At 45.4% G+C, this 26458-nt stretch overlaps 1 protein-coding gene across 2 annotated transcripts in view; it reads left to right on the plus strand.

Annotated features, from left to right (window-relative positions):
* Positions 1–25895, plus strand: part of XPO6 (exportin 6) — a 56824-nt gene extending 30929 nt beyond the window's left edge. The window contains exons 8-24 of one of the 2 annotated variants that reach the window (XM_050906067.1): positions 3346–3472; positions 4251–4360; positions 6710–6818; positions 7613–7705; positions 10008–10077; positions 11805–11964; positions 12681–12773; positions 14226–14370; positions 15971–16117; positions 16643–16832; positions 17982–18137; positions 19472–19586; positions 19962–20133; positions 20582–20743; positions 22826–22924; positions 23934–24164; positions 25145–25895. In XM_050906067.1, the coding sequence (XP_050762024.1) occupies positions 3346–3472; positions 4251–4360; positions 6710–6818; positions 7613–7705; positions 10008–10077; positions 11805–11964; positions 12681–12773; positions 14226–14370; positions 15971–16117; positions 16643–16832; positions 17982–18137; positions 19472–19586; positions 19962–20133; positions 20582–20743; positions 22826–22924; positions 23934–24164; positions 25145–25246 (2281 nt within the window). In that variant the 3' untranslated portion in view covers positions 25247–25895. The remainder of the gene's footprint in view (positions 1–3345; positions 3473–4250; positions 4361–6709; positions 6819–7612; positions 7706–10007; positions 10078–11804; positions 11965–12680; positions 12774–14225; positions 14371–15970; positions 16118–16642; positions 16833–17981; positions 18138–19471; positions 19587–19961; positions 20134–20581; positions 20744–22825; positions 22925–23933; positions 24165–25144) is intronic. The other variant, XM_050906068.1, reaches the window with a different exon arrangement.
* Positions 25896–26458: the final 563 nt, after the last annotated feature.

The raw sequence follows: 26458 nt of genomic DNA on the forward strand, positions 1-26458 counted from the left end.
GGAGACAGGCAGAAAGGTAGGTGCCCACAGGTAAGGTTCTGGTAAGGGCCTGAGTTTGCTAAGGGACCGTGGTGGCACAGGTTTGTATTCTTTCCTGTCCTCTTCCTCCCCTTTCCCCCGTTCGTTACTGTTTGACTGCAGGTCTGAGGTGGCACAAGAGCTGAACCTGCCCTTCATTCAGTTGTAACAGAAAACAGAAGAGGCTCAGTGAGGTAAAGGCATTGCAGTATTCCCTTTCCTGGTCGGCATCTGCCTTCTCTGCTTAAACTCAAACATACAAAGAGTGGGTAGATATTCTGCGAGTCATGACTTGAAAGAAATAGAAGTAGTTTCCTACCCTTCATTGAGATGTGACGATTTCTCATTGCTTTTTTATTTTTACTTTTTTTTTTTTTATTTTTAAACAACACCGAAAGACAGCTTGGGGAACTCCACTCACAGCAGTGGTGAATGGCTCCACCACAGAGGCTGTCTGGCGTGCTTGACTGGAGGCAGCGGGGAAGTGGCAGCATCTTGGGAGGCTGCGTATTGTCGTTTTCCAGAAAGTTACTACCATCCTTGTTGCCTAAAACAGCTCGACTCTTATATCGGATGTTCCTACTTGTAGGAGAGAAAGTGAGACTTGTCTTGCTGTTGTGTTGAGTGGTTGAATCCATGTGTTGGCAGGGTGATGGAAGAGGCGATGACTTGATGCTGCCTCTTGTTGCAGGCCTGCTGCCATGGGAAGGCTGGCAGACCGGTGCTGATGTTGGCAAATAGGTTGCAACTGTGTGAATGTGCTCAGTATCTTGCTGCGGATACATAATGGTGGAAATAAATTTCTTGTGCTGCTGTATAAAATTTCCGTTCCCAGATGCAGCAGCAAGGCTTTTGAGCTTCTAGGGTCTTTTTTGTTATTTTTATATCCACTCAAGAGAAAACACAAGTTCAGGAAAAAAACTGCATCCCTTTGTAGAGATGACTTGCATGTTTCTTCTGTAAAATTCCCTTTTTCCGTATCTTTAGATACACGTATAACTTTGGGATGGTAAATCTAGATTAATTGTGACTTCTGTTTAACAGTGAATTCTACTTGCTCATTTTTTTACTAACTTGCTCTGACTTCAGTATCGCTCGCTTCCTAGAAATAAGACGTGTAGAAATCTGCCACCTTTGCATACAAGATTGTGTGCACAGAAAGCCAGGAGTTACACTCTGGATTTCAGAAAAGCTCTCCTGGAAACCCACAGTCCCTTGTTTAACTTTGTTCTTTCTTTACGGAAAACATCAGCAAGCAGCCTTCACTGGCAAGGCAGTGGAAGGTCTGTAGCTGTGTTGGCCTTCACAGAGACGGTATTGCCATATCGTTACGTTCTGCTGCTTAGACATGTTATCCGCAGAGATTGTTGGTGTCTGTAATTGTGAGACCCCTCTTTATTCATTGCGAAGGTCTGAAATAGGGATGTAACTAAGATGTTCCGGAGACTGGAAAAATCTAGCTGGCTTCTGGAGGAGTGGAGCTTTCTCTGAGCTGACTCTGTCCTCTCCGTGGAAGAGAATGCAAGGATTTTCCTTTTGTCACTTAAGGGCATAGCTATGCTTTTATGTCCAAAACTAAAGAACTTACCACATGAAAGTGTCATCTTGGCTCGGACTGACAAAATCCTGAAAAAAATTGGCACTGAAGAAACTAACTTGAGTAGATTGCTGTCTTCAGAACCTCCTTGCCCTGGGTCCGTTCCTTCCCATCCTCTCGTGGTGCTGGTCATTTTTGTTCTGTTAAAAAATCAGTGTGGTCTTGAACAGTTGGTACTGCCAAACTAGTCCAGAAAAAGAGTAAGCTTAAACTGTCTTCTGCTTTATTTGTGTTTGGCTTTAACTTGGAGATCCCAAAATGTGGGAAATGGCTAGTAAGGATCCAAGCAAAGGTTGCAGAAGGGGCTTTGGGGCTGGCAGAGCTAGGGGCCAGGTAAGAATTTCGCTGGCCTTGGATCAGAGCCTCTTTAGAAAACAAAAATGAAAAGAATGAAGGAGGTGTTTGGGTCTGGACTCTTTATTTTTTTGCTAGCTTTACTTTTGAAGTGTTTGATCCGTGATCAGGTACGTCTAGTGATCTCTTGTCAAGTAGGCAATGCCAAATAAAAAGGAAATTTAATCTTTTTGCATATTCAAAGTATTGTGTGGTTTTGTAGGCTTATAATAACCAACAGTGCTGCAGCTCTTTGTTAGTTGGAAATGCTTCTGGTCTTGAGTCAGTTTTCATTAGAAAGAGTGGGGTTCCCCCCTCCAAAGAAAAACAGTTTGCAGAAGGGAAGAGCAAGGCAGTACAGTAAAACAGGACTGTTCACGCGTGTCTGAAACTTTGCTAAACCTCACTTTTTATTTAAAAGAAAAACTTGAAGTACTCTTGCACTTTAGAGCTCTTGCCGTATGGGAAGGATGGACTTCTCTGCACGCGCCCTTGCCATTGGATTGCCGGAGCTCTTGCTGTTTGTGTATGATGCTGCAATGCGTTGGTCCTCTGTACTGATAGAGTACTTAACTCTTTTCTGTATAGACAGATATGAAGATGATTTCTAACCTTGATGAAGCTCGTGTTGTGCAGCGCGTGTTCTTATTCCTCAATAAAAGCTTACCCCACTGTGGTCTTTGTAATTTTTCCCCAGCTGCGTACTCAAGAACCCTCAGTGCTTGCACTGAGGTCGTGCTCGTGCTGGACTCCCTGAAATTTTGGTAGCAGGCTTCTCTTTGGATCTTCACTTTGTACAGTCCCAAGCATTGCGTAGTCCCGTGCTTTGGAGGAAGATTTGTCTTTATAGTCTAATTCAGTCACAAAAACCTGGGCACAGTTCAGAAACTTTTGGATAGTTGATCTGCAGAAGAAACCGTCCTTTCCAGCTCTCAACTCCATGGCTCTCCCACTACCTCGTGTAAATTTAACACGTGTATTGCTAACTCCTGCATTAACTTCTTGCTTCCAGCTGAATTCCTCAGTGGTACAGTTTATTTCACTAATCCTATCTACATCAGTAAGATGACCCTTGCTATTAAATTATTTCTCTAGGGTGGGGGGGTATTGTGCTTATTTGCAGGCCTGGTTGAAATCAATTATTTATCTGACTATTAAAGTTGCTTTTGACTAGACTGTCTTTTCTGCTGTTTCAGGTATTAATGGAATGAAGGGTTGCCCGTCCTGTAGGTAACTGTTGCAGGGCTTTATATTTTAATTGTTCTACTGGCTGTTAATTGTAACTTTCTTTTTAATGAAAGGATTTTGAGTGAATTTTATCACTATTTCAATGAAATTGCTTTCCCTTGTGGCATCCTTCATGTTTTCTCAGTTGTGTCTTCTCCTTTCCCTTGTAGCTACATTGAGAAGTTTACGGATTTTCTCCGTCTCTTTGTGAGCGTCCACCTACGAAGAATTGAATCCTACTCCCAGTTCCCCGTGGTTGAATTTCTGGCACTGTTGTTCAAATACACTTTTCATCAGGTACACCCCTGCAACATCATTTTCCTCGGTCTGTTCTGTTGTCTTGTGCAGCAGGGCTAGCTTGTTTTCCCCAGTGAAGTTGATACCTGAAGTTAGCCCAGAAAAAAAAATGAACTTGTCTTACTGGCATTTCCCCCGTAGTGCTGGGGACTTGGAAATGGCTTAATGTGCTCTTGGATTTAGTTGGAGACAGGGTCACATGTAGTTACCTTGCAAGAACAACTTGTTTGGTGTTTAACTTTGTTTCTGCTTTTATTTTTTTGCTGGTTCTTGGAATGGACAATGTTGTCTGGAAAAATCTCTATAGCTTGCTTGTTTTCTGTGTGGGGATGCTTTTCTTTCTCCTCAATCTCCAGCTTTTACTGTATCTGAGGCCTTCCTTGTAACTTTTAGTTTTAGTATTAAAAAAAAACCCGTATGGCTCTTGGTACGTGTTACCTTGCTGTAGAAGCTGTCACAATGCAACTCAGCCCTATTTACCCCCACGTGTGAATAATGACAAGGAAGCAGATTTATAAAATGCTGGAAGCTGATGCAGCAAGCCATGAGATGGGTTAATGCTGAGGCACGCCTTGTAATTCCTGGGTTCCCACCTTGTGCAAAAGCTGTTGCTCATCTTTTGACAGCTATAAATCTCTCCAGTGATCTCCGAGAAATTTTTCAATAAAGCAAGAAGTTCTTCCCATGGATTGAAGCGCATGCTAACTCGTATTTTCATTGTGTGAAATCAGTCTTGCCATAGCTCGTGATACTCATTGTGAATTTTGGTGTATTTCAGCCTACGCATGAAGGTTACTTTTCTTGCTTAGACATCTGGACGCTCTTCTTGGACTATCTGACTAGCAAAATTAAAAGTCGTCTGGCAGACAAAGAAGCAGTACTCAACAGGTAAGCAGTCGGGAAGCTGTCAGGATGTGACAGCTGCAAAGAGACTTCATGGTCACCATGGAAGGGCTGTAAGAAAAGCTATTGCTTACTCCAGCTTCACATGTGGTTGAGTCCTTTCTTTTTCTAAAATCGTGAAGTATAAAAAGTGTAAACTTCAATGTTTCACACTCGTTCAAAAGAATTTGAACTGAGCAAGTTAGAGTAGAAAAACTATCACTTACGTATGTTGTGTGTGAACCTAGCAGCCAGAGGAAGAAAGCCTTGCAGTCTAAAATAAATTTGCTAAAATTTATTAACAGTTACAGTTCATAGAACACATTTTAGCACATATTAGAGGAGGAGACCACAGAGTAAGTTGCCTAGTAAGTTCTTACACAGCTCATACAACTAATGAATGAATTAGGAAAAATTTTTTATTTAGTTAGGATTTTAAAATTCCTGTTTAAATGGAGGATATGTTTCTGGGAAACATTCATGAGACTGTGTTTGGAAGTTAAAAGTTCCACTTGCTTACCTCTGATGCTGGTTGTATGTATCAATTGCAACAGTGGTTGGCAGCTCTTCCTTTGTAGATGCTGTGTCCTGAAATGGGTGGCTCTCGTTTGATAAAAGTCCCTTTGCTGCCATTTTAAAAATCTGTTGAATATACTGGTATCTTGTTCCAGTTTTAGAGGCTTAAAAGTGCCATGGCTTGTGCCATATTATGTTCTGCTAAGTGCAGAAGGAAGCTTCTTTGCCTTGAGCACACTAAATACAAGTGGTTGGTTTTGATGCCCGGCTGATTTTCAAAACCAAAGAGCAAATGTGGAACTAGCTTACACCAGACAGCTCTCTTCCTTTCAGCATGGGAACTGTGTCTTTTTAATTTCTCAAGTAGTAGGTATTTGCATTTGAACTTTGTTATAATTTGTTCCTAATTTGCTGCGCTCTGCCTAATGCTGTTGAACTCTGCCTTGGCGTTCTGCTCCTCTTCTTCATCTGGCTAACATGCGCGTAATGTGTGTTATCTTTGTGTCAAATAGTTTGTTATGGAGAAAATGGAAACAAACAATAGCTGTCTCTAGGAGATATGTCAGACTATGAAATAAAAAAAGCATGTAGGTGGTTGAAGCTTGTCCTGTTTTGTCAGAACTACCTGTCCTTAGTGACAGCTCCGACAGCTACAGCTTCCTGCGTGCTCTCAGACCTGTAAACGCTGCAGTTTGACAGTCTGGGAGTGGTTACACCGCAGGAGCACAGATGAAGTTTCCTGTTTTGTGGTTTATAAGCTTTGCATTTTGTACACATTACAACTTTTACTACTGGATAAATTGCTGAATCCAGAGTTATGTCATCTGATTACGGAAATGATGGTAATTCAGCTACCTTGCACAGAGAACTTTCAGCTGCTTAGCTAGTGACGCAGCTGACTGGTCTGACACTTGGATTGCATCATGCTCTGAATCTCTCTTAGTGTGTGCTAATGCCTAGTTTGCCAACCTGATCTCACCTAGAAAAGAGCATGACTTTTTGCATTGGACCCCAGCTGTTTTGAGAAGGGAGGTTTTTAAAGCAAACAATCAAACCAAACCCCCTGAAAATCCTCTGACTTCAGTGTTGTGTCACCAGGAATGATTGCATGCTTTGGTGGCTCTGCGCTAATTTTGCAACTTGGCATTATTCTTAGGCGATCAATGAGAAGGAGGGTCTTCTGCGCTCCGTACCAGCTTCATAGCTCCGAGAGATGAAAAGATATCTTTCAGTGACATGCCTTTAGTGTTACAGTACAAGTAGAAAAAGTGCTGGCTTTGTTTCAGAGGACAAGGGCCTGAATTCTTTGGCCAACAGTGCAGGGAAAGTGGATAGCCTCAGGGGAGGCCCCATTTTGAGGTAGGCAGCAGTGACTCTGCCCTGTTTCATCTGTTCCTCGTTCAGTGCCCAAAAAGCAGAGCACCAGACAGGCTGCTGAGGAGCAGCTTAAGCGACAAGAGGCTCATGGTGCCTCCTGTTCATGTACATCTGCTATTATTCCTGGCAAGCCACTCCTACCTTTCCTGTTTTGAACTCTTGGGCTGCTTCTATTGCTTACAGTTCTTCCTTTCCCTTTCAGAAGTAGAGGGATATCAGATATTACCAAGGCTCCTTCTTTGCAGGTAGCGTGTGACCTGAAATGACATGATACTCTTAATCCCAGGATCTGCTTGGTGTTTCCTCAACAAACCTGTAAAGCTGTGCTGCAGGCTCTTTGCAGTGGCCTGCTTTAAACTGTCACCTGTTTTACCGATCTCCTTTGCTGGAAGGGCTGTGGGCACAGCAATCTCTGCAGAATTCTTTTCTCAAACTCTTGCTCTGTCTTCTTCATGGTCATAGGTACGAAGACGCCTTGGTTCTGTTGCTGACAGAGGTGTTGAATCGAATCCAGTTCAGGTATAACCAGGCACAGCTGGAGGAGCTGGATGATGAGACACTGGATGATGATGTAAGGAGCAGAGTTGAACAAGGACAGCTGCAGGTCCAGATATTAGCTCTTGCACTGGTAATGCCTGGAATGTCTTTCCCAGAGCTTGTACTTTGGGGTACAAGCTAGACAGCTGCTTCTTCACTCCGTTCTGTGTGGGGTTTGAGGTTTAAAGCAGCATGAAATGCTTTTGACAAAAATGTACTTAATCACACTGAAAAGATAGGACCTTTGTTTTTAATTTAGTTCTTACGGGGGGAAAAAAATATAGATACTTATGTTCTGATTATCAGAGGCATTAGGTGTCCATGTCTGGTTGCTTTGGAATTTAAATGCTGAAATATCTCCGAGACAAAAGCTTTAAGCTGTATATATTGTTGGTGCTTTCGTTTAAGCTTATTTCTCCTAAATCAGTATTGGTAAACATCATCTCAGCACTGATAAATGTAAAAGTGGAGTAAGTGGCCAAAATGGATGAGGCCAGAGCACTGGAGGGGCAGGTTGTTCTGCATAATGGATGCTTGTCATCTGAGCAGTAACTGTGCTTTAGGAGTGAATGCTTGTGCCTTATCACTCCAAGGAAACATATGCACGCATGCCCAAAGCATGGGTTGGCAAAATTATTCTCCATCAGATGTCTAGCAGCATATGAGAATCATAAGAGCAGTATCTCTTCAGTATCTGGGTGTCTGCAAAAGCCAAGCTCTGGAAAGGAGCTAGCTAGTCCCAAGCATCAGTTAAGACCTACTAGTCTACAAAAAGCCATCTGTTTCCCTCTGGAGGTGCTGTGCTTACCTTGGTGTTTCTTCCCGTAGCAGCAGACTGAGTGGCAGCGGTACTTGCGCCAGAGCTTGGAAGTGGTTGCAAAAGTCATGGAGCTCTTGCCAACTCATGCCTTCTCCACACTAGTAAGTAGTTACCTGGACCAAAAGTGCAATGTGAAATGAGCACCAACTGCTGGAGTTTGTTGTAAGCTGTTTGATAGAGGCCGCAGTGCCAAAAAAGTAGAGAAATTTTGCGTTTGGATGCAAAACCTTGGCAAGGGGAGATGAGAAATTGAAGGAAAAAACTTGGGGTTTTGGCTTTGTCAGATTTCTGGGTGTGTTTTGAAGAGAGGACTTCAGTGAGCGTCTGAGTCCTACTTGCTGGACACTAAGCTGTTTAGAAATTCCCATCTCTCAGAGTGTAAACATTTGGCAGCAATCCTTCACTGCTGTTTATCTTGGCCTTTATATTAGGAGGCAGCGCTGTGAATTGGGCAGATGAGAGTGTCATTATTAGGGTTTTAAGAGAAGTGAAATCTTTGTTTAAATGAAAGGCTAGCTATAAATGCTAAAGAGAGTGCCTCGGACAATTGGGAATTATATCTGGTAAACACACATAAGTGCTTCTCTCCAGCTGGTGCCACTGCTGTTGCTAGAATTGGTGGAAAAGTTGTCTGGGTTTGTAGCATTATAATGGTTTTTGCGGAGGAGATTTCGAGGCTGTAAGCCAGTGGAGTCCAAAATTCAGAGCAGTCAGTGCCTTTTTGCTGGATGAGAAGGAAGGCAAGTAATAGCAGTGGGATCTCAAAGCAAGTCTATTAATTCTGCTGGAGCTACTGCATACCTAGACCTCTGAACCATATTCCCAAGAAGCAGAGAAAATTGAGCTGCTGCAGAGGCAGAAGATGCCTGACCTGAACTGCTTTTTTTAATTGATATTTTTATTTAAGAAACATTCTGGCTGAGCTAAGCATTAGAAGCCTGTTACTAGAAACTCTGAAGTAGTGAACAAAACAGTCCTCATACGAAAGTAGAAGTTGCTCTGCAGTGTGGTGGCACGGCATGAGTCAGCAAGAGGCAAACAAATGGAGCAGCTGTTTCAGTGAGCATATGGGTCATATGGTGAAGAGCATGTGGCTTCCTTAAAGTAACACATTAACATGAGGAAGACTATCTGTTTTTTTTAAATAGTGATCCTCCTGCAGTTGTACAAAGACACTCAACTGCTAATTAGGCACAGCATGTTAGAAATGTGGTAGTGAGTGCTTTCTTGAGCCCTGCATTAGTTCATTCTTGTGTACTGGATAATCTGGGAGATGCTCAAGCAGTTTCACGTGCTTTTCACAGTCGTGTGCAGTGCTGTTGAATGCAGTGGCTAGTCTATCAGTAGCAAATAATTAAAACAGTGTACAGCAGCTGCCATTACTCTGTCCCGTGCTGGACAATGAAAGGCTGCAGTTCCTTCTGCTGATGGATGAGTGAACTTTCATTAAAACCAACCACCTCAAATGTGGTGACTTTTGCCAATAGAAATTAAGTAGAACTATGCCAGACTGAAAGAGCTGGAAAATATTCTTTCTGATGGGATGCCTACAAGGAAAAGGTGAGTCTGCAGTTTTGTCCTCTATGTATACAAATGCATTGAGGTACAGCACAAATAATCTCTTAATACAGATCACCTTAGCTGGCTGAAAGCTGCTTAGAAGGCTTCCTAGTCTGTGTGCACAATACACTCCCCCATGGCAGCGTAACCTGTTGCTCAGCTGAAGTATCACCAGGATCAGGCATGTTTGCTGTCAGTCCTGAATGATGGAGTTAGGCTAACGCTCTGTTCCCAGACCAGGATGCGTGACGACTGTGGTGTTTGCTCCCTTGGCTGCTTTTCCCCATGGGGCTTTAGCTGTTCTTGATGCAGCTTGCCAGCAGAGTGCTGTAGTACTTCCCTTCTGTACTCTGTTACAGAGGCACTGAACTCAACTTCTTTGGTTGAATAATATTTTGGTAGCTGCATTTTGAGAAGCTGATACTTGCGGGTGAGGCGGATGCAGCGCAGGCTTCCTGAGCTCCAGGCTCTGCCTTTCCTCTGCTTTATTTGATCTGGGTTATACATCCGTCTGTGTATTCATAGTGGTGGCATGCTGTGCCATCACTTACACTTGTCAGACCATTATCTTGTTAGGCTGATTGCTGGTATTTGTGGGAAAAGGAGAGCTACCACAGAGAAGTGCCTTCAGGATGGTGATCTTTGTTGTTTTCATGACAGCTATCAAGACATGAGAAGCCGTGACATGCAGGATCAGCCCAGAACCTAGCAACTTGCCTTTTCTCCAAATGTCTTTTTGAAGGCACTAGGAAGAAATAAGAAAACTGTGCTCTGAGTAATTAGTAGTTGGGTGTTAACTGTCTGCCAAGCCCCAAAATCATGCTCATTTCTTGTCTCTTCTAGTTTCCAGTTCTGCAGGATAACTTGGAAGTGTATCTGGGACTCCAGCAGTTTGTGGTCACTTCAGGGACAGGTAACAACCATCGTCCAGCACTGCGGTCCTCACTCTTTGAATAGCTGATTGCAAAAACACTCTAGACCTGCTTTGGTGTTGCTGCCTTCTGTATTCTGTTGAGGATCTGAACACACGTATGGTGTCTAATGGCTCAGTAGTTAAACACCAATATCAGACAAAAATCTAGTAATGTGATTTATGGTTTTTTATTGGTGTGGTTCTTCCCTCGTTCTGGTACTTGAAATGAAGATACCATATGTGTTAAGAACAGGTATGCAGCATGAAATACTACAGTAACGTGGATGGATAATGGTTACTTTTTTCCTCCCACTAAAACTTATTTCAAGAAAGGTTGCGCTGTTGTTTGCTTTGGGCTCAAATCTGGTGTGAAGTTGTCCACCATAGGAGCATTTTTATTCAGGCTTGAATTAAAACCATTGTGAGTCAATGAGAAGATGAAGTATTTAGGATGTAGTACTAGTTTCTGAAGACTTATCTAGCTGGCATTTCAGGAGCCTTCATGTATAAAGTAGTTTACAAAGATACCAGTGCTCTCAACTGAATAAAATGCATGAGCGTAGCTTTGTTGCTCCTTCCTGAGAAATAAGGAAAGTAGTAGTAGTGAGATCTGTATGAGGGAAGATTGTGGCTAAGGTTATATTTAAGTTTTCTGGTATGACCAGTAAAGGATTCTGTTACATCTTCAATACTGCTGTACATGACAGAATGGCAATTGTTGTATAGACAGTTCAGGAAAAATTACTTCCAATTTTAGGATCATTTCAGACCTAGGATAAGCAATATGTAGGTTAATGCTGTAGCAACAATCTACTGTCAGGTGGGCTGGCTGTTTAGCTGATGGGTCAGGAGAAGTAGCTCAGATGCAGTTGGGGATTCAGAACTGGATGATAGTATGCTGGTGCCAGTAGTACAAAATGGCAAGCTTGTTGCTGAAAACTTAATCTGAGATTAAATATGGGCAGTGGAAAGAAAAACAGATTTTCTTTGAAACATGGTGTTGCAGAACATGTTTGCTTTTTTAGTAAAAGGTCGGGAGTGCTTGGAGACCACGTATGTGCAGCTGAGCGGTAGGATGATTGCATAGGTAGTAGGATTGGCAAATCTACTTATTGGTATGTTTCTTATATCTGAGAAATATGAAAGTAAATAACCACACTTCACATCAGAAGCAAATACACTCTTGTTCCAAATATGCTTCTGCTGCTGGAACACTTCCTGCACTCTAGCCAGCAGAGGGAGTCCGGGTAAGACCTTCTCCGCAGAGCTGGGGTTGCTTTTTGATGTCAACGGATAACCAAAAAGGCTCCTTTTTATATAGGTATTAATACCAAATAGAAGAAAAGAAATGTGTAAAAGGCTGAAGTAGTTGGTAACATCCATTTCAGCCTTTAAAGAGGAATACGAAGTGTGGCAGTCGGAAGAGTTGAACTCGTCTTACCCAGTTTGAGTATTTCAGTCACTTGGACAGTGCTCCGATTTGAACTCTGACCCACTGCTGAGCTAATTTAAGAAGAATGCTTGTAATGTAATTAGAATAAACTTTGCATTTCCTGTAGCTTTGTAATTAGGTTCCCCATCCCAAAGAGCTGTATTTATTAGTCACAAGGTTTTTAAAGTACGAGTTTTCAGACTACTAGGCTCTTAGTCAGTGGCTGTTAGCGCAAGTGATTATTTACACTTAGGTTTTTCGGCTTCATTGCTAATGAACCATAATGTCATTTCAGGTCACAGGCTGAACATCACTGCGGAGAACGATTGCCGCCGTTTACACTGCTCCTTGCGGGACCTGAGCTCCTTGCTGCAGGCTGTTGGTCGTTTAGCAGAATACTTCATTGGGGATGTGTTTGCTGCCAGGTTCAATGATGCTCTTACAGTGGTGGAGAGGTAGGTACGGGAGGGGGAGTTTGCTGTTCCTTCACCAGTACAAGGAGTAATTGTCACCACTGCAGTGAGTGTGAAAACGAAGGTTTCTTTCTGCCTCCCCTTGTTATGATTAAATTGAGATATGAACTCCTCCATGGCCAGAACCCTAATTGTTACATTCATCAGTGCTAAGTTTCCCAGCTGGCTTTCTAAATCCTTAACCAAAGAACTGACTAATAGGAGGGATTAAATAAAATCAGTCACTTGAAAAGATTGAGGTACTTGTTTTCCAGCATCTGCGTTTGTGATGCAATGAAATGAGATGTAGAGCTTGATTACTTGAGTTGTGTATCTCAAAGCTAAATCACCAAAACCTCTTTTCTTAAATCAAAAGACCTGTGAAAACTAAAAGGCAGACATCATTTGATTCTTCCCCTTCAAGAAACTTAATTAGCACATAGTTGCAAATTACAGCATTTCAGGGCTTTACACAGCTGTCTTGGTTATCTTTTTTCATTTCCATGCAGGAACATCGTACTTGTTCCATCTTATCACAAACAGTGACATAGGCTCTAAATAATTTTCAACTAAATGGTCTAAATCTTGTCTACGTATTAGCTAAATATGGACGCAGACTTGCAAAGAGCTGCATTCAGATAAGATGTTTGAGCAGATTTGTACATGTGTGTATCCATCTTACAGTCCCTTTACACTACCATATATGTATTCACTTCCAGGTTGGTAAAAGTAACGCTATATGGATCCCAGATTAAACTGTACAACATCGAAACTGCAGTACCATCTGTATTGAAACCTGACCTTATCGATGTGTGAGTATGAGAGATACACTGCAAATGACCGTATCCAAATTTGGTACCTACATGGGGCGGAGGAAGCGTTAGATCTCCTTGGTCTGGTGCTCTAACCACTTGCTTGGCAAATATTCTGAAAAGCGCATCTCCCCAGCGATTGCTAGCTAACCAGGAGGGCACCTTCTTTTAACTGTTGAAGGTCAAGGCTGCTGCCAGCATTTTGGACCACTGTTTCCTCAAACTGATGTACTCAGGTTATTTAAAGAAAAATAAATTTGGGATGAGAAGTAAAAATGCCCATTATGTTAGCTCTAAAAGCAAACTGTTATTCTGCCCTGTACTAAGGTCTGTAAAAGCTTAGTTCTTTTGCAGTATAATTAAATGATGAAATAAGTGTTACAGTAGTGGTGGTGTAAGAAATGGATCCACTGTCGGTATGTAGTTCCAGTTTATGGATGTTTTGCTACCAAAGTCAGATCTATGGCTCAGGTAAAAGATGTTTTTCCTAGTACGGGGTTTCAAGTCCTTGGCTTCCAAGACAAACATATGCCTTCCAGCTATGCGAGCCATTTCTGAAACAAATGAATGCCTTCGATCCAGAAGTTGACATTTAAGTGTGAAATCTTGATGCTGCTAGTAGTAGAACACCACTCTTGACAGCCTTTTAGAAGCCTTCCATTCCTAAGGCTGTGTAGTACAAACCTGTTTCCTGCCAGCTGGTGTTTTGCGAGCAGAATTTAAGGTTGTCCTTTTGAACACGTTAAGTGCTTGTTCTAGTTTGCAATTGCATGTATAGCAGCTCCTTGAAAACCCCCACTAGATTTCATCGTATAGTTCCCTGGATTTCTCCTAATAGTCCCAAGTTACTAGCACTGAGTATTGTGCAGATGATGTTCTTTTAATGGTCTCTTTCCTTTTCTGATTTAAAATAATTCGGGAGGTTTTTTCTGTGATCTGTTAGCGAGGGGTTTTCATCCTTTTCTCTGTCCAATGTCCCTGAAGAAACCTATGATCCATTTTCTAATGCCAGCCTAACAAAGGTACATTGTCAAACGTTTGGAGGACACCTGTCCCTGTGGTCCCAAAGAGATGTCCTGACTCAAAAATCTTAGTATGATTCTGTGCCAAAAGTATAATTATAAAGTATGGTTATAGTCAACCTACCAGTTGATTATAATTTGACCTTATCAGTTTATACCTTTGGCTTAATACTGTTGCTCAGTGGGTGAGTCCAGTTCCAGCACACCTTTAAATATGCCTTGAATGTACAGGGTCGAGGACAAAAAAAAATAGTAGTAAACAATTTTTAAAGAAAAAGCTGCCAGCTTTGTCTGAGAATACTGGGGAAGAATATTGGTATGCTGTCAAAACTACCCACCATGCTCAGGACTTGTGCCCTTCTGCAGCTGTCCTGCTTGTGTACCTTTTATTCCCGTGTATGTATCTTACCCTTGCTCTGCTCCTCCACAGCCACGCTCAGTCCCTGGCAGCGCTGCAAGCCTATGCGCACTGGCTCGCACAGTTCTACAGCGAAGTTCACCGACAGAACCCGGAGCAGTTCATCTCTCTCGTCTCCACCGCTCTGGAGGCTATCACACCCCTCATCAGCTCTAAGGTACCTTCAGTCAGTGCTGGGCTGAGGCTAGGCTTCCACCCAGAGCAGGAGACTCTCCGGTGGCAGTGCTGTTATGTTCAGGTGTTTAACGGTTTGCTCTGGACCACACTTTGGCTCCTGATGTGAATCAGTCTGAGAGCTGGATGTCTGTCTTCCAGAGCCACAGCGAATGTCTCGTGTAGGGTGAGACCAAGAGCAATTCTAAATAGCACTGTAGGTCAAGCTAATACAAGAGCAAGCAACTTATAGGCATATAAACTCAGTCTAATGATTTTATGGCTTGAAAGCCGGGAAGTCTCTCTTCCACAGTACTAAGGGAACTGACCTGTTCTCTGATCGGCAAATAGATACTATAAACTGTCTTGCTTGCCAAAACCGGTGATGGCAGCTCACTGTGCTGTCTGGCGCCAGTGTTGCATCGTACGTGTGGTGGGTTGACCCTGACTGGGTGTCAGGTGCCCACCAAAGCTGCTCTATCTCTCCCCTCCTCAGCTGGACAGGGGAGAGAAAATGTAATGAAAGGCTCGTGGGTCGAGCTAAGGACAGGGTGAGATCACTCAGCAATTACCGTCACAGGCAAAACAGTCTCAACTTGGGGAGAAAAATTAATTTATTATCAGTCAAATCAGAGTAGGATAAGGAGAAATAAAACCAAATCTTAAAAACACGTTCCCCCCACCCCTCCCTTCTTCCCAGGCTTAACTTTACTCCTGATTTTCTCTACCTCCTCCCCCCGAGAGGTGCAGGGGGACAGGGAATGGGGGTTGCGGTCAGTTCATCACACGTTGTCTCTGCCGCTGCTTCCTCCTCACACTCTTCCCCTGCTCCAGCGTGGGATCCCTCCTATGGGAGACAGTCCTCCACGGACTTTTCCAATATGAGTCCTTCCCACGAGCTGCAGTTCTTCACGAACTGCTCCAGCGTGGGTCCCTTCCATGGGGTGCAGTCCCTCAGGAACAGACTGCTCCAGCGTGGGTCCCCCGCGGGGTCACAAGCCCTGCCAGCAAACCTGCTCCAGCCTGGGCTCCTCTCTCCACGGGGCCACGGGTCCTGCCCAGAGCCTGCTCCAGCGTGGGCTTCCCACGGGGTCACAGCCTCCTTCGGGCACCCCCCTGCTCCGGTGTGGGGTCCTCCACGGGCCGCAGGTGGATATCTGCTCCACCGTGGACCTCCATGGGCTGCCGGGGGACAGCCTGCCTCGCCATGGTCTTCACCACGGGCTGCAGGGGAATCTCTGCTCCGGTGCCTGGAGCACCTCCTCCCCTCCTTCACTGACCTTGGTGTCGACAGAGTTGTTTCTCGCACATACTCTCCCTCCTCTCTCCAGCCGCAATTGCTGCTGCGCGGTAACTTTTTCCCTTTCTTAAATCTGTTATCCCAGAGGTGCTACCACCATCGCTGATGGGCTCGGCCTTGGCCAGCGGCGGTCCGTCCTGGAACCCGCTGGCATTGGCTCTATCGGACATGGGGGAAGCTTCTAGCAGCTTCTCACAGAAGCCACCCCTATAGCCACCCGCTACCAAAACCTTGCCACGCAAACCCAATACAGTGTGGTTCTGTGTGGTGGTGGTACGGGCAGCCTGACCACCTTCTCTTTCAGGTGCAGGAGAAGCTGCTGCTGTCTGCATGCCACCTGCTAGTCTCTTTAGCCACCACAGTGCGACCAGTGTTCTTGATCAGCATCCCAGCAGTACAGAAGGTGTTCAACAGGATCACAGACACTTCTGCGCAGCGGCTTCCTGATAAGGTGATTTGTCTCAAATATGAAGAACGTAGATTAGGTGTCCTGGGGAAGCTGTACCTCAGTTCTTACTGTAGCGAGGTATAACCTCAAAAAAAAAAAAAAAAAAAAGGCGGGGGCAGCAGTTATCTCTGTACTGTGGATATCCAGGAATCAATGATACAATTTGGAGTGCTGTACAAGCATGGAAGCTTAGTGTGCAAACCAGACAAGGAGTAATGAAAGTGGCATCACCTTTGGTTTATGAATATGAAGAACAGAGACTTACTGTTGCAGGGAAGGGCTGACAGAGCTGGGAGCTGGTTCCAGCCCTTAAGTCATGGAGCTTTGCTTTTCTCTTACCTTACAGAGCTGCTAGTTTTCACTTGGGCTCACCTTCTGCTATTGAACTCTTTCCTCAAACGGTTGAGCACTGCTGATGTCTTGGACAGCCGTAAAATGTCACTTCACTCTGGGGTTGTGCTCTAGCAAAAATTGAATTGCAAATACAGTAAAACTTTGTCTCTTTGCTTAATGTCTCGTTGCTTCTAGGCCCAGGTGTTGGTGTGCAGAGCACTGTCGAATGTATTGTTGCTGCCCTGGCCCAATCTTCCAGAGAGCGAACAGCAGTGGGCAGTTCGTTCCACCAACCACGCCAGCCTAATCTCTGCCCTCACGAGAGAATACCGCCAATTAAAATCCAATGCCATCTTGCCACAGAGGAAAGTGCAGCTGGAGGACAGTAAGTACCAAGTTTCTTGGTGTGTGCTGTCTTCTGACAGCTGCAGTGCAAAGCTGATTTTTCCAATAATTATTTTGGCTGAGAAACTGTATTTAGCGTACAGGGAGGACAGGAAAGGAGCAATTTGTATTTTCTTTCTTTTTTTTTAGAGCCCCTTCTTCTGTGGGTGTGTAAAGGGCGCTCTCGCCCCAGGTTGCCTGTAAACTCTTCCGTCAAAGTACTGTCTTCCTCAGTCGTGCAGGGAAGGTGGGATCAAGTTTGTGATAAAACTTTGAATAGCAGTGATTGCATTAGGAATACTTAACAGCCTAATGCTGGGATGCTATAGTATTAGAAATATTGACTGGAGGCAGTGTTAATGAAGATTATGGTTATAAAAACTTAAGGGGGGAAGTAAGAATTTCTTCCAGACTTGGGAAGTGCTGTAGAGGGTTTATATACGTAGGAGGAGAGCCCTGAACTGATGGGGTCCAGGGACCTTTGGAAGTTTCTGTGCATGTTTTGGGACTGCTTTTGGGGGTGTCTTTTGTTTTTTTAATCACTTTAAAAATTGTTTAGAAGTGTGCAGTGTCACAGCTTCTGACAAACCTGACATGCTGGTTAGCTGTGTGCAGGGAGGGAGCACGGGAGAGGGTGGTTTGCTCCTCACGAGAAGAGTATCAGCAGACTGCTCATATGGGTTGAACTGAGCCAGTTAAGTTCTCCCAGCATTTGGGTTAGCTTATACAGTGATTGTATATCACTCCAGTTGTTACTTTCAGAAATAGAAATCTGCAGTATATTTTGCTGTCATAATGTGCTGCTTTTTTCTTGGCTAGTGTTTCTTTAGCATTAGCATATTGTGATTAATATTGTTTACAGCTCCCCTCAGCCTCTGCACCTGAGTAGTTGAGCAGTGGTTGCATCTGTAGGGCAGTAAACCTGTATAATTTAAGAAAGCAAGTAGCCACAGTGACCTAATTGAACCTGTTTAAACGTTTAAAACATGAACGTGCAATTGGGAACACTTTTGACTCCAACCTGGGTTTGGTGTATATGCTGCCTTGTAGGTTGTTGTAGTTACTGTGTGTGTGAACTTGACTTCTCTTCGTTTCTTGCCTCTGAGTAGTTTTGACACATGCAGGAAGTATCGCCTCTCTTATTTTGCAGCCAAAGTGATCATCCATCAGACACTCAGCGTTTTAGAAGATATTGTAGAAAGTATCTCTGGAGAATCCACCAAGTCTCGACAGATCTGTTATCAGTCGCTGCAAGAATCCGTGCAGGTCTCACTAGCCCTCTTCCCAGCTTTCATTCATCAGTCAGGTATAACCATAGGACAGGCTTTAATGCTGTGAGTAGCTTTATGACCTACTGATAGCACCCAAAGTCCCTCAGCATAGAATTGTGGTGGTGTTCATGTGAAGTGTGTGGACTTGCTGTGCCGAAGTGTAATGTGAGTCTGTACTTGTGGGTGGGCTGGGCTGAATCAGAACAGGAAAGGGAGATCTTCTCTGCCATCTAGGATACGGGCATGAAGGTTTATCACACTTCCAGAAGATGGAGATGCCCTGTGCTGTGTTCAGCAGTGAAACAAAATGGAGCTGATCCTGAGCACAAAAAAAAGCTTTAAAATACCCTGTCTGGCTATGTTTGCCACTTACATTCTCTCCAGAAGCTTGAAGACAAAGAGGAGTAGATCTCATCAGATTAGGTCAAATGATGTGGGTTGTTTTTTCCCCCTGTAAAGGCTCGGCTCCTGAGATGTAACCAGGACTATTGCTTGGCAATCTTCTGGCCAGCGACTTACACTTTGTATCACGTCAGGGTAGCTTGAATGCCCGAATACAGCAGCTTCTCTCATGAAGAGCAAGGCGTTTCAGGAGAACTTTTGGAGCTAGGTGGGATTTTTCTCAGTGAAGCAGGTGTGGGGAAGGCAAAACAAAGTTGAAATGCAGAGAGGACCCAAGACAGCAAGCTGGTGCTGTGACTCCAGTGAACTGTTGTCTTCAGAACAGGCTAGCAGCCTCATGCAATTGCTATTTATTGGCTAGGAAAGGCTGTATGAAGGAGGAGTTGCGCAGCTTCAGCTTACCGTGGTTATTCAATAAAGCATGTTGGGACTGATGAAGAATTAGCTGCGGTGCTGATCAGCTAACTGCATAACCACGTGCTGAAGATGACTTCTGAAGTTAGAAGGGTCTTTTCAGTTCCTGCCAAAAAAAAAAAAAAAGGAAGCTGGATTCTGTCTCCTAGCTGTCCCAAGCTGTGTAGCTGTTCTGGATTTCCTTGTATTTCCTATTAACCCTGTACGAGCAGTGAGCAACTGGAAATCGGCCCAGACCATCACCAGAGCTTTCTCCAAGCACTCTGTATAGGCAGACCAGACTAAGGGCCTTGCTGATAGTATCGTATTTGTTCTGAGTTGCTTGGTGCTGCCTGTACTTGTCATCCCTGGCGGTTTTCAGAAATGGATGAACAATCTTTAAGCCCTGCAGTACTGGCTGTTGGTTTCAGTTTCTAATGGTGACCCTGCTGCTAAATTTCCAAGAGTAAATGGGGTTCCCTGTACAGGAGGAGCAAATCTCACATAAAAGACTTATTGATGCACTTGATCGTTACCTTAACACGTTCTTTTTGCTTCCCTGTTCTTATCTTAGATGTGACAGATGAGATGCTGAGCTTCTTCCTCACTCTGTTTCAAGGACTGAGGGTGCAGATGGGAGTGCCTTTCACCGAGCAGATCATACAGACCTTCCTAAACATGTTCACCAGGTATTGTCCCATGTTGGTCACTTCTTTCTTATCCCTCGGGATGATTTATCTTAGTAAGCTGCTCACACAATGGGTCCCTGCCCCTAAAGAGTGCAGTGTTTCCAACCCCTTTGTGTCCAGACTTTTGTCATGTCCCAGGACTAAATTTGAGGAAAATGCTTCCAAGTCTGAAGTGACCCAGCTATCACTCAGGCTTTTGTTGGGGGGGGGGGGGTGTCTATCAATCCTCAGTCAAAACCTAGCTCCCTTCTGTGGCTTAATGTACTTGACTTGTATTAATTGAGCAAGTTTAGAGGCACTGCCTGCTTTCCTGTAAATTAGGTAGGCATGGGGATGTCTAGGAAGGTCCCTCTGCAATGACTGTTTTTGTTGTAGGGAGCAGTTGGCAGAGAGCATCCTCCACGAGGGCAGCACTGGCTGTCGGGTGGTGGAGAAGTTTCTGAAAATACTGCAAGTGGTGGTACAAGAGCCAGGCCAAGTATTCAAGCCTTTTCTACCCAGCGTCATCTCACTGTGCATGGAGCAGGTCTACCCCATCATTGCAGAGGTAGGGCTGTTCTCACACGAGGTGAAGGAAGGGGGGACGGGAAGGGAAGACATTGCTGGGCGTGTGGGAGCAATGAAGCTTTTTGCTTTCCAGGAGCTGTAAATGTCAGTCCCTGTGCAGGGAAAACTGGGTGACTGGTCAGTGGGAATTGGAAGCAGCGTGGGTGGAGGATTTTGTCAGGAATTGTCAAGAGAGGCTAAAATTACAGACGTGCTCAAAGCAGGAGGTAAAACTCAAAACTCAGTGATGTGTTCTTAGCATGATCCAACAGCTGCTGAGTTTTGGTGCCTGCCGTAGGAGGAAATGCTTTGATGCTTTGGTACCTTGGCTGCAAAGCGCTGCCCTGGGTGGCCACCTGACAGGGTGCTGCTAGCGGTGGGAGCCAGGGGATGAGTGGGATTCCAGCACAGGAGCCTGCTTTGAGTTGTTTGTTCTCCTCTCCTCCCAGCGCTCATCTCCTGATGTGAAAGCGGAGTTGTTCGAGCTGCTTTTCCGGGTCCTCCACCATAATTGGCGGTACTTCTTCAAATCTAGTGTGTTGGCTAGTGTCCAAAGAGGAGTAGCAGAAGAGCAGATGGAGAACGAAGCACAGTTCAGTGCCATTATGCAGGTAACTCAGCTATTTTCCTGCGGTTCTCCAGAACCCTTTCTGCAATGGAGCATACGCTACTTGTGGCACTAACCGTGTGGGTGATGGGGGCTAGACAGTGTCTTGAGCGAGGTCTTGCCTTCAGGAACTGCTGAAAATCAAAGTACTTGCAAGAGTGGTCTTGCTGATGTGCTCACAAGGCACAGTGCCTCACTGCGTGGGGAAGGCAGGCAGTGAGGAAGGAATGTTAATTCCTTTCCATGCCTCATCCTGCATCTGGACCTAAAAATATATTACTGATGCTGACCCATTTACTTCTGTTACAAGTCTTGTGGTTGGCACTAGGAAAATTGTCACTGCTGGAAGGTTTTCCTGAGACCAAGATGTGTTTTGGTTTATATGGAGTTGTTCTATGCTGTACCATCGGATCTGGTAGAGAAAGGTCAGTGAGGTAATACCCTGTAGGCTTTGGCCTGGGGAATAGAGAAGGCAGAGGCAGTGTGCCAGCACGTACATGGAGCCAGCACCAATCTTCTCAGGTTGGGGAATTTGAATTTTTAAGAATGAAAAACTGTATTCCATGTGTTACTTAGGTCAGAGCTGGCCCCAAATGAGTTCCTGTGCAGTTCCTAGATGTAAGAACTGTCCCCAAAACAGGTAGTGCAACTTAAAGTAAAATCAGAAAAAAATCAGCCTCCTAATGTGCTATCAGAGTGCCTGGTGTGGGGCCCTTCACCTCCAGCCCACGTCAGTGTAAACAGAAGCATGCTTGCACCATGCTCTGCAACCTCAGGGTAGGGCTTGCTCCTCCGAGGGCAGTGAACGCTAGAGCGAAGGTTCATGTGCTTAGACTTCAGGTGGGAGGACTTTTTGCAGAGCTGCCCCATCATGGAGTGCTTCTGGAGCCTGGGTCCCTTCTGATACACGAGTGGAGAGGGAGCTCTTGCACTGACATACGCTGTATTGGTGTTTCTCTCTGGCCTTTCCTTACCTTAGCATCTTTTGGTGTGACTGAGGCCCAAGCTGGTCCCTATGCAGGGCTGTCCAAGCATCTCTTTTTCACCTGTAGCAGTGTAACACTTCCAAACTCACCCGAGTGCCTTGTTTTGGAAGGTATTTACGTGGTAATCTCAGTATTAATTTCAGGCTGGTCGACAATACTGAACTACTTGTTTTACTACTTGGCTCCTGTTGTTTTGACACAAGACTCTTATTTAATGTTCTGTAAATGTTCTCCACACAGCCAGTGTTTTGTGTTGAGGATATTAATAGTTTGTGTTCTGGTTTCCACCAGAGATCTGAGTCCAGGACTGGCTCAGTCTTGAAGGGACTTGGGCCATTTTTGTCCATTTAACAGTAAATGGCTGCTATGGGGGAATAAACTCTTCTGTTCGTGATGCCTTGAAGCAGCAACTGGTAAAATTCTGCTGCCTATCTCTGTACAGAGCTTACCTCATCTGCCTACATCATCTGTACAGTGTTTCAGAGGCGCTCAGGGTGTAAAGGATATTTTATCACAGAGTTTGTGCAGGCCTGCCAGACTAGTTCAGCAGGGTCCAGTAAACTTTGTTCCTAGGCTCTTTACTGCTTCTGTAATGCCCAGGTCAGTCTCCCAGCTCTAACTTCTTTCTAATTTAGTGCAGTAACACGTTAAATGCATCTGCCAGTCACCTTGGTCTCTTGACTTGGATTGAGAACAAAACCTGTGCGTGTGTTCTGGTTTCGTTCATGCTTGCCGTGCTACCGTAGGTAGCGTCCCTGAGAAACAGCCAAATCCTGCACGAGCAAACTGCGTGCCAAGGGAGCTGTGCTCAGCCTCTGTGTGCCTCTTCAGTGCGAGCTTGGCCCACCCGTTCCCAACAGACCCAGCTCAGCAACTGTTCTGCGAGGATATGACCGTGTTTCCACTAAGATTTCTTCATTCCCGTTGGTCTGGCAGCAGCACGGTTGACTTAAACAACTGCCTGTCTTGTTAGTTCGCTGCGCTGAGAGGCTCCCAGGGGTTTGCTCTGGTGTCGGAGTGAAAATGATGTTGTTCTGCCTGGCAGGTCTGATATTCATTGTAATATCAGTCCCCTTCCTTCAATTCTGCTTTGTTCGTAGGCGTTTGGCCAGTCCTTCCTGCAACCTGACATTCACCTGTTCAAGCAGAATCTCTTCTACTTGGAGACGCTGAACACCAAGCAGAAGCTGTACCACAAGGTGGGTCCTGGTTGACCAGTATACACTCTGTGCACGTGGTAATAGGTGGGTGCTGTTCTGAGACTTGTTTTCAACTACTCAGAAACTGAAGGTCAGGATTTGGGGGCTTTTATGCCACAGCCTTTGGTTGGTTGCTGTGATCCTGACGGATACGTTGCTGGTTAGAGTGGCATTACCACCTCCCTGATACTGCTGCAGTGGGCACGGGAGGGATCCAAACTCTAGTCAGTCAAAGCAAAGCCTTGATGTGTTCCCTCCTGTGACAACGAGGGAAAGCAAAGAACACGCAGAGTGACAGTGCAGTTTGGCTGAGGAAGCAGAAATTGGGATCATCAGTGGGACAGTGGCCAAGTCCCTCCAGCATTCTCATCTGGGTCAGCAGCAGGGTATCTAGTACTTACAGTCAGTCACTGCCAGGTGGTTGTCTCCATCGCTGTCATGTAGGACCCATCCTCCAGACCCTCTAATTCAGACCTGTTAGCTGCTGTCATGAAGGATTAAAGTTGGAATCCAGGGTCTTGCCCTTCTGGTTAGCATCTGTGGTCACAACTGAGGGACAGCCCGTCATGGTAACAGCTGCCTGTTGCAGACTTTCAGGCAGCTAGCCAGATTCCCTGGCTTTCAGGAGCGCTGTGCGGGGCTAAAACTGGCTGGGGTTTGAATGGGACTTGATGCTGTTTGCTTAAAAGCCGATGCTTAAAACTTGGGTCAGATGCATGAGGTAAGTGTGGCCAAATTCACTGTTCACTTTAAAGCTGATGTTAATCTAGCTTCTTGTAGCCGTTTGTGATCTTGGCTTGGCTTGGAAAATTATCCCTGTGCTCACAAGAGTTTGCAGACCCGGTGATAGCTGCGAAGCTGCTGATGTTGAAGTGGCCCTGTGCAGCCATGCCTGGTCTGACCTCGACGAATTTGTACTTCCGAAGCAATGTGCTGGCTGCTGTGGTCCCTCTTGTGGGAGGATTGCTGGTATGAAGACTCCTAACTGTGTGCTTCTCTCACTGTGCAGAAGATCTTCCGGACAACCATGCTGTTTCAGTTTGTGAATGTGCTACTTCAGGTGCTTGTCCACAAGTCGCATGACCTGTTGCAGGAGGAGATCGGCATTGCCACCTACAATATGGCCTCAGTGGACTTTGATGGCTTCTACTCAGCCTTTCTCCCCGAGTTCCTGGCCAGTTGTGATGGTGTGGACTCGAACCAGAAAAACGTGCTGGGAAGGAATTTCAAAATGGACAGGGTAAGAAGGGGAAACGCTGCAGCGGAGTGCCCGTATTCCCAGGATGCGCAGTTTTTCTCCTAGAACACGCTGGCAGGCAGCCGTGAGCTTCTCGGGGCAGTGTTTGGAGGCAGTACCTCTTGTTCCAAACGCTTCCATACCGAGCGATGCCTAGCCAAGGATTTTTCACTGTAGGTAGCAGAACTGCCATCTCATCTCTTGGACTGCTGAATGCTGTGGGAGTCAGGGAATATGTTTCCTGGAGGAAGTTTTCATAGGGGTAGACTGACATTTTCTAGAGGGGGACATTCAGATCCTTGCCAAAATCTTGCTCCAGCTGCTGGCCAGATGTTTGAGGGTTACAGTGAAGGCAACAGCAGAGTAGCTGCAATGGCTCACAGTTCTGTCAAACCCCTCGTATGTGTGTGAAGCAAATGAGGGGTCTGTAACCTCCCTGTGGGACATCATGGCAGCGCAGCAGGTTGTGGCTTCCGTCTGCTGAAGCTTGCTTGTCCGTTGAGTCCTTCCTCTCCCGTGGGAGATGATGGGGATTTGAGACCAAGGGTGAGGGTAGGAAAGGAGCCTTGAGAGAATCACTGGCAATTGCTCTTCAGGAAAATTAGCCCTTGTTACGGGGTACGTGGCAGCCAGGAGCCTTGGCAGGAATGCAGTGAGCAGTTGCCGCCGCAGATGGCCACATCGTGACCGTTCGTGTAGTGCCTGACTGCACGCCGAGAAGCCGGTGCTGTGAACAGAGCCCAGATCTCTGTAGTCAGCTCTCCGCATGGAGCAGCTCTGGAGCCGTCTCTGCTCCCTGTACGTGGGCTGCAGAAACTCAGGTTTCCTGGGCTCAGACTCTGGAGGAAGGGGTCTGTTGTTCTCATGTATGAAAATACACGTGAGTGTTTGGCCCTCTCGGTTCCTTTCTGTTCTCCGCTGTAAGACAGTGCGTGTAGGCATTATTCTGTTTGCAGTACAATGTGTTGTTTGATCTCTTCCAGGATCTGCCATCGTTTACCCAGAATGTGCACAGACTGGTGAACGACCTGCGTTACTACAGACTCTGCAATGACAGTTTGCCCCCTGGAACTGTGAAACTATAGTTACTGCACTGGACTCGTGTTTTGATCACTGTAGGGAACGGATCCGTGTTTCATTTTGCCACCACCTTCTCTCCTCCCTGGTTTTGTCAGTACTGCAGGACGCGGTGTCTTGCACGTGGGCACATCTTCTTGGATTCACGCACCACGCTTCCTTTTTTTTCTCTCCCAACCCAAAGGCCCCCAGCTGGAGTCAGCACTGTCTGCAGGAATGTGTCTTAACGCCCAACCGCAGGGCATCTCAACTGTACGGAAAGTCCTCTCGCTGGGGTTTTGTTCTACTACCGTAGCACTTTGTTGCGTCCGGAGATTTCTGTGGAGTTGTCTTGAGAGATCATGTACGTATCAAACGTGAGGCAGAAGCGCCAAAGACTACTTCAGACATTCGTACCTTCGTGTCATTCCACCTTCCTGCCCCTGCCCAGCTCTCGGAGGAGTCGTCTCGTGATGTTGGGACTGTTTTGGCACTTCTGTCACTCCCTTTGTTTTTAAATTGCCTTGAAAACCTCCCTGCTGTTCGTGGGGATTAGAGACTTTTTTGGGTTTTTTTTTAAACGTTTTCTCATCATTCCATTGTGATACTAAAACAACATGCTTAATGGAAATAAAGTGCTTACTTTGTTGTTTTAAATAACTTGTAACTTGCTTTAGTTTCCTTGTAGGCCTGTCTGTCACCAAACCATTCTGCTAGATGAAAACGCGTTTTGCGATGCAGGCAGCGATCTGCAGCCTTTCCCCGCGATCAGGCAGGAGGACCGGCAGCAGGTGCCTGCATTGCCCGTACTGCGCCCTGGGTGCAGAAATGCCCTGTCCGGGCTCCCAACAAGTCCAACACCTCCTGAAAGGTGCTGTACTGAACTGGTTGGCTTCTTCCTCCACTCTCCCCTCATTGTGTTTACCACCTGTGTTCCCCCGTGTTTTCTATTACCCATTGTGATGATCTGTTTATTCCCTCCAGCAGAGTGTTGTCTGAATTGATCAAGAGCTGCTGACAGGAAGAAATCTCCTAATGTTCACGGTGTTGCATCATAGGAGACCTGAGCTGAAGGCCAGCCGCTGGCCAGAATGACCTGATAGTGGCATCCGAGCGTACGGTTAGAATCCCAGTCCCCAGTCAGACAGAACCAGATTCTGTGGGGCTTGTGAATCTCCGATCATGCAGCTGGGAAGGATTTTTTTTTTTTTTTTTTGCCCTGAAGTCTCTAGTCAGGTAGG

This window comes from Gymnogyps californianus, chromosome 15 (genome assembly GCF_018139145.2).
Source record: "Gymnogyps californianus isolate 813 chromosome 15, ASM1813914v2, whole genome shotgun sequence".
NCBI classification, from domain to species: Eukaryota; Metazoa; Chordata; class Aves; order Accipitriformes; family Cathartidae; genus Gymnogyps; species Gymnogyps californianus.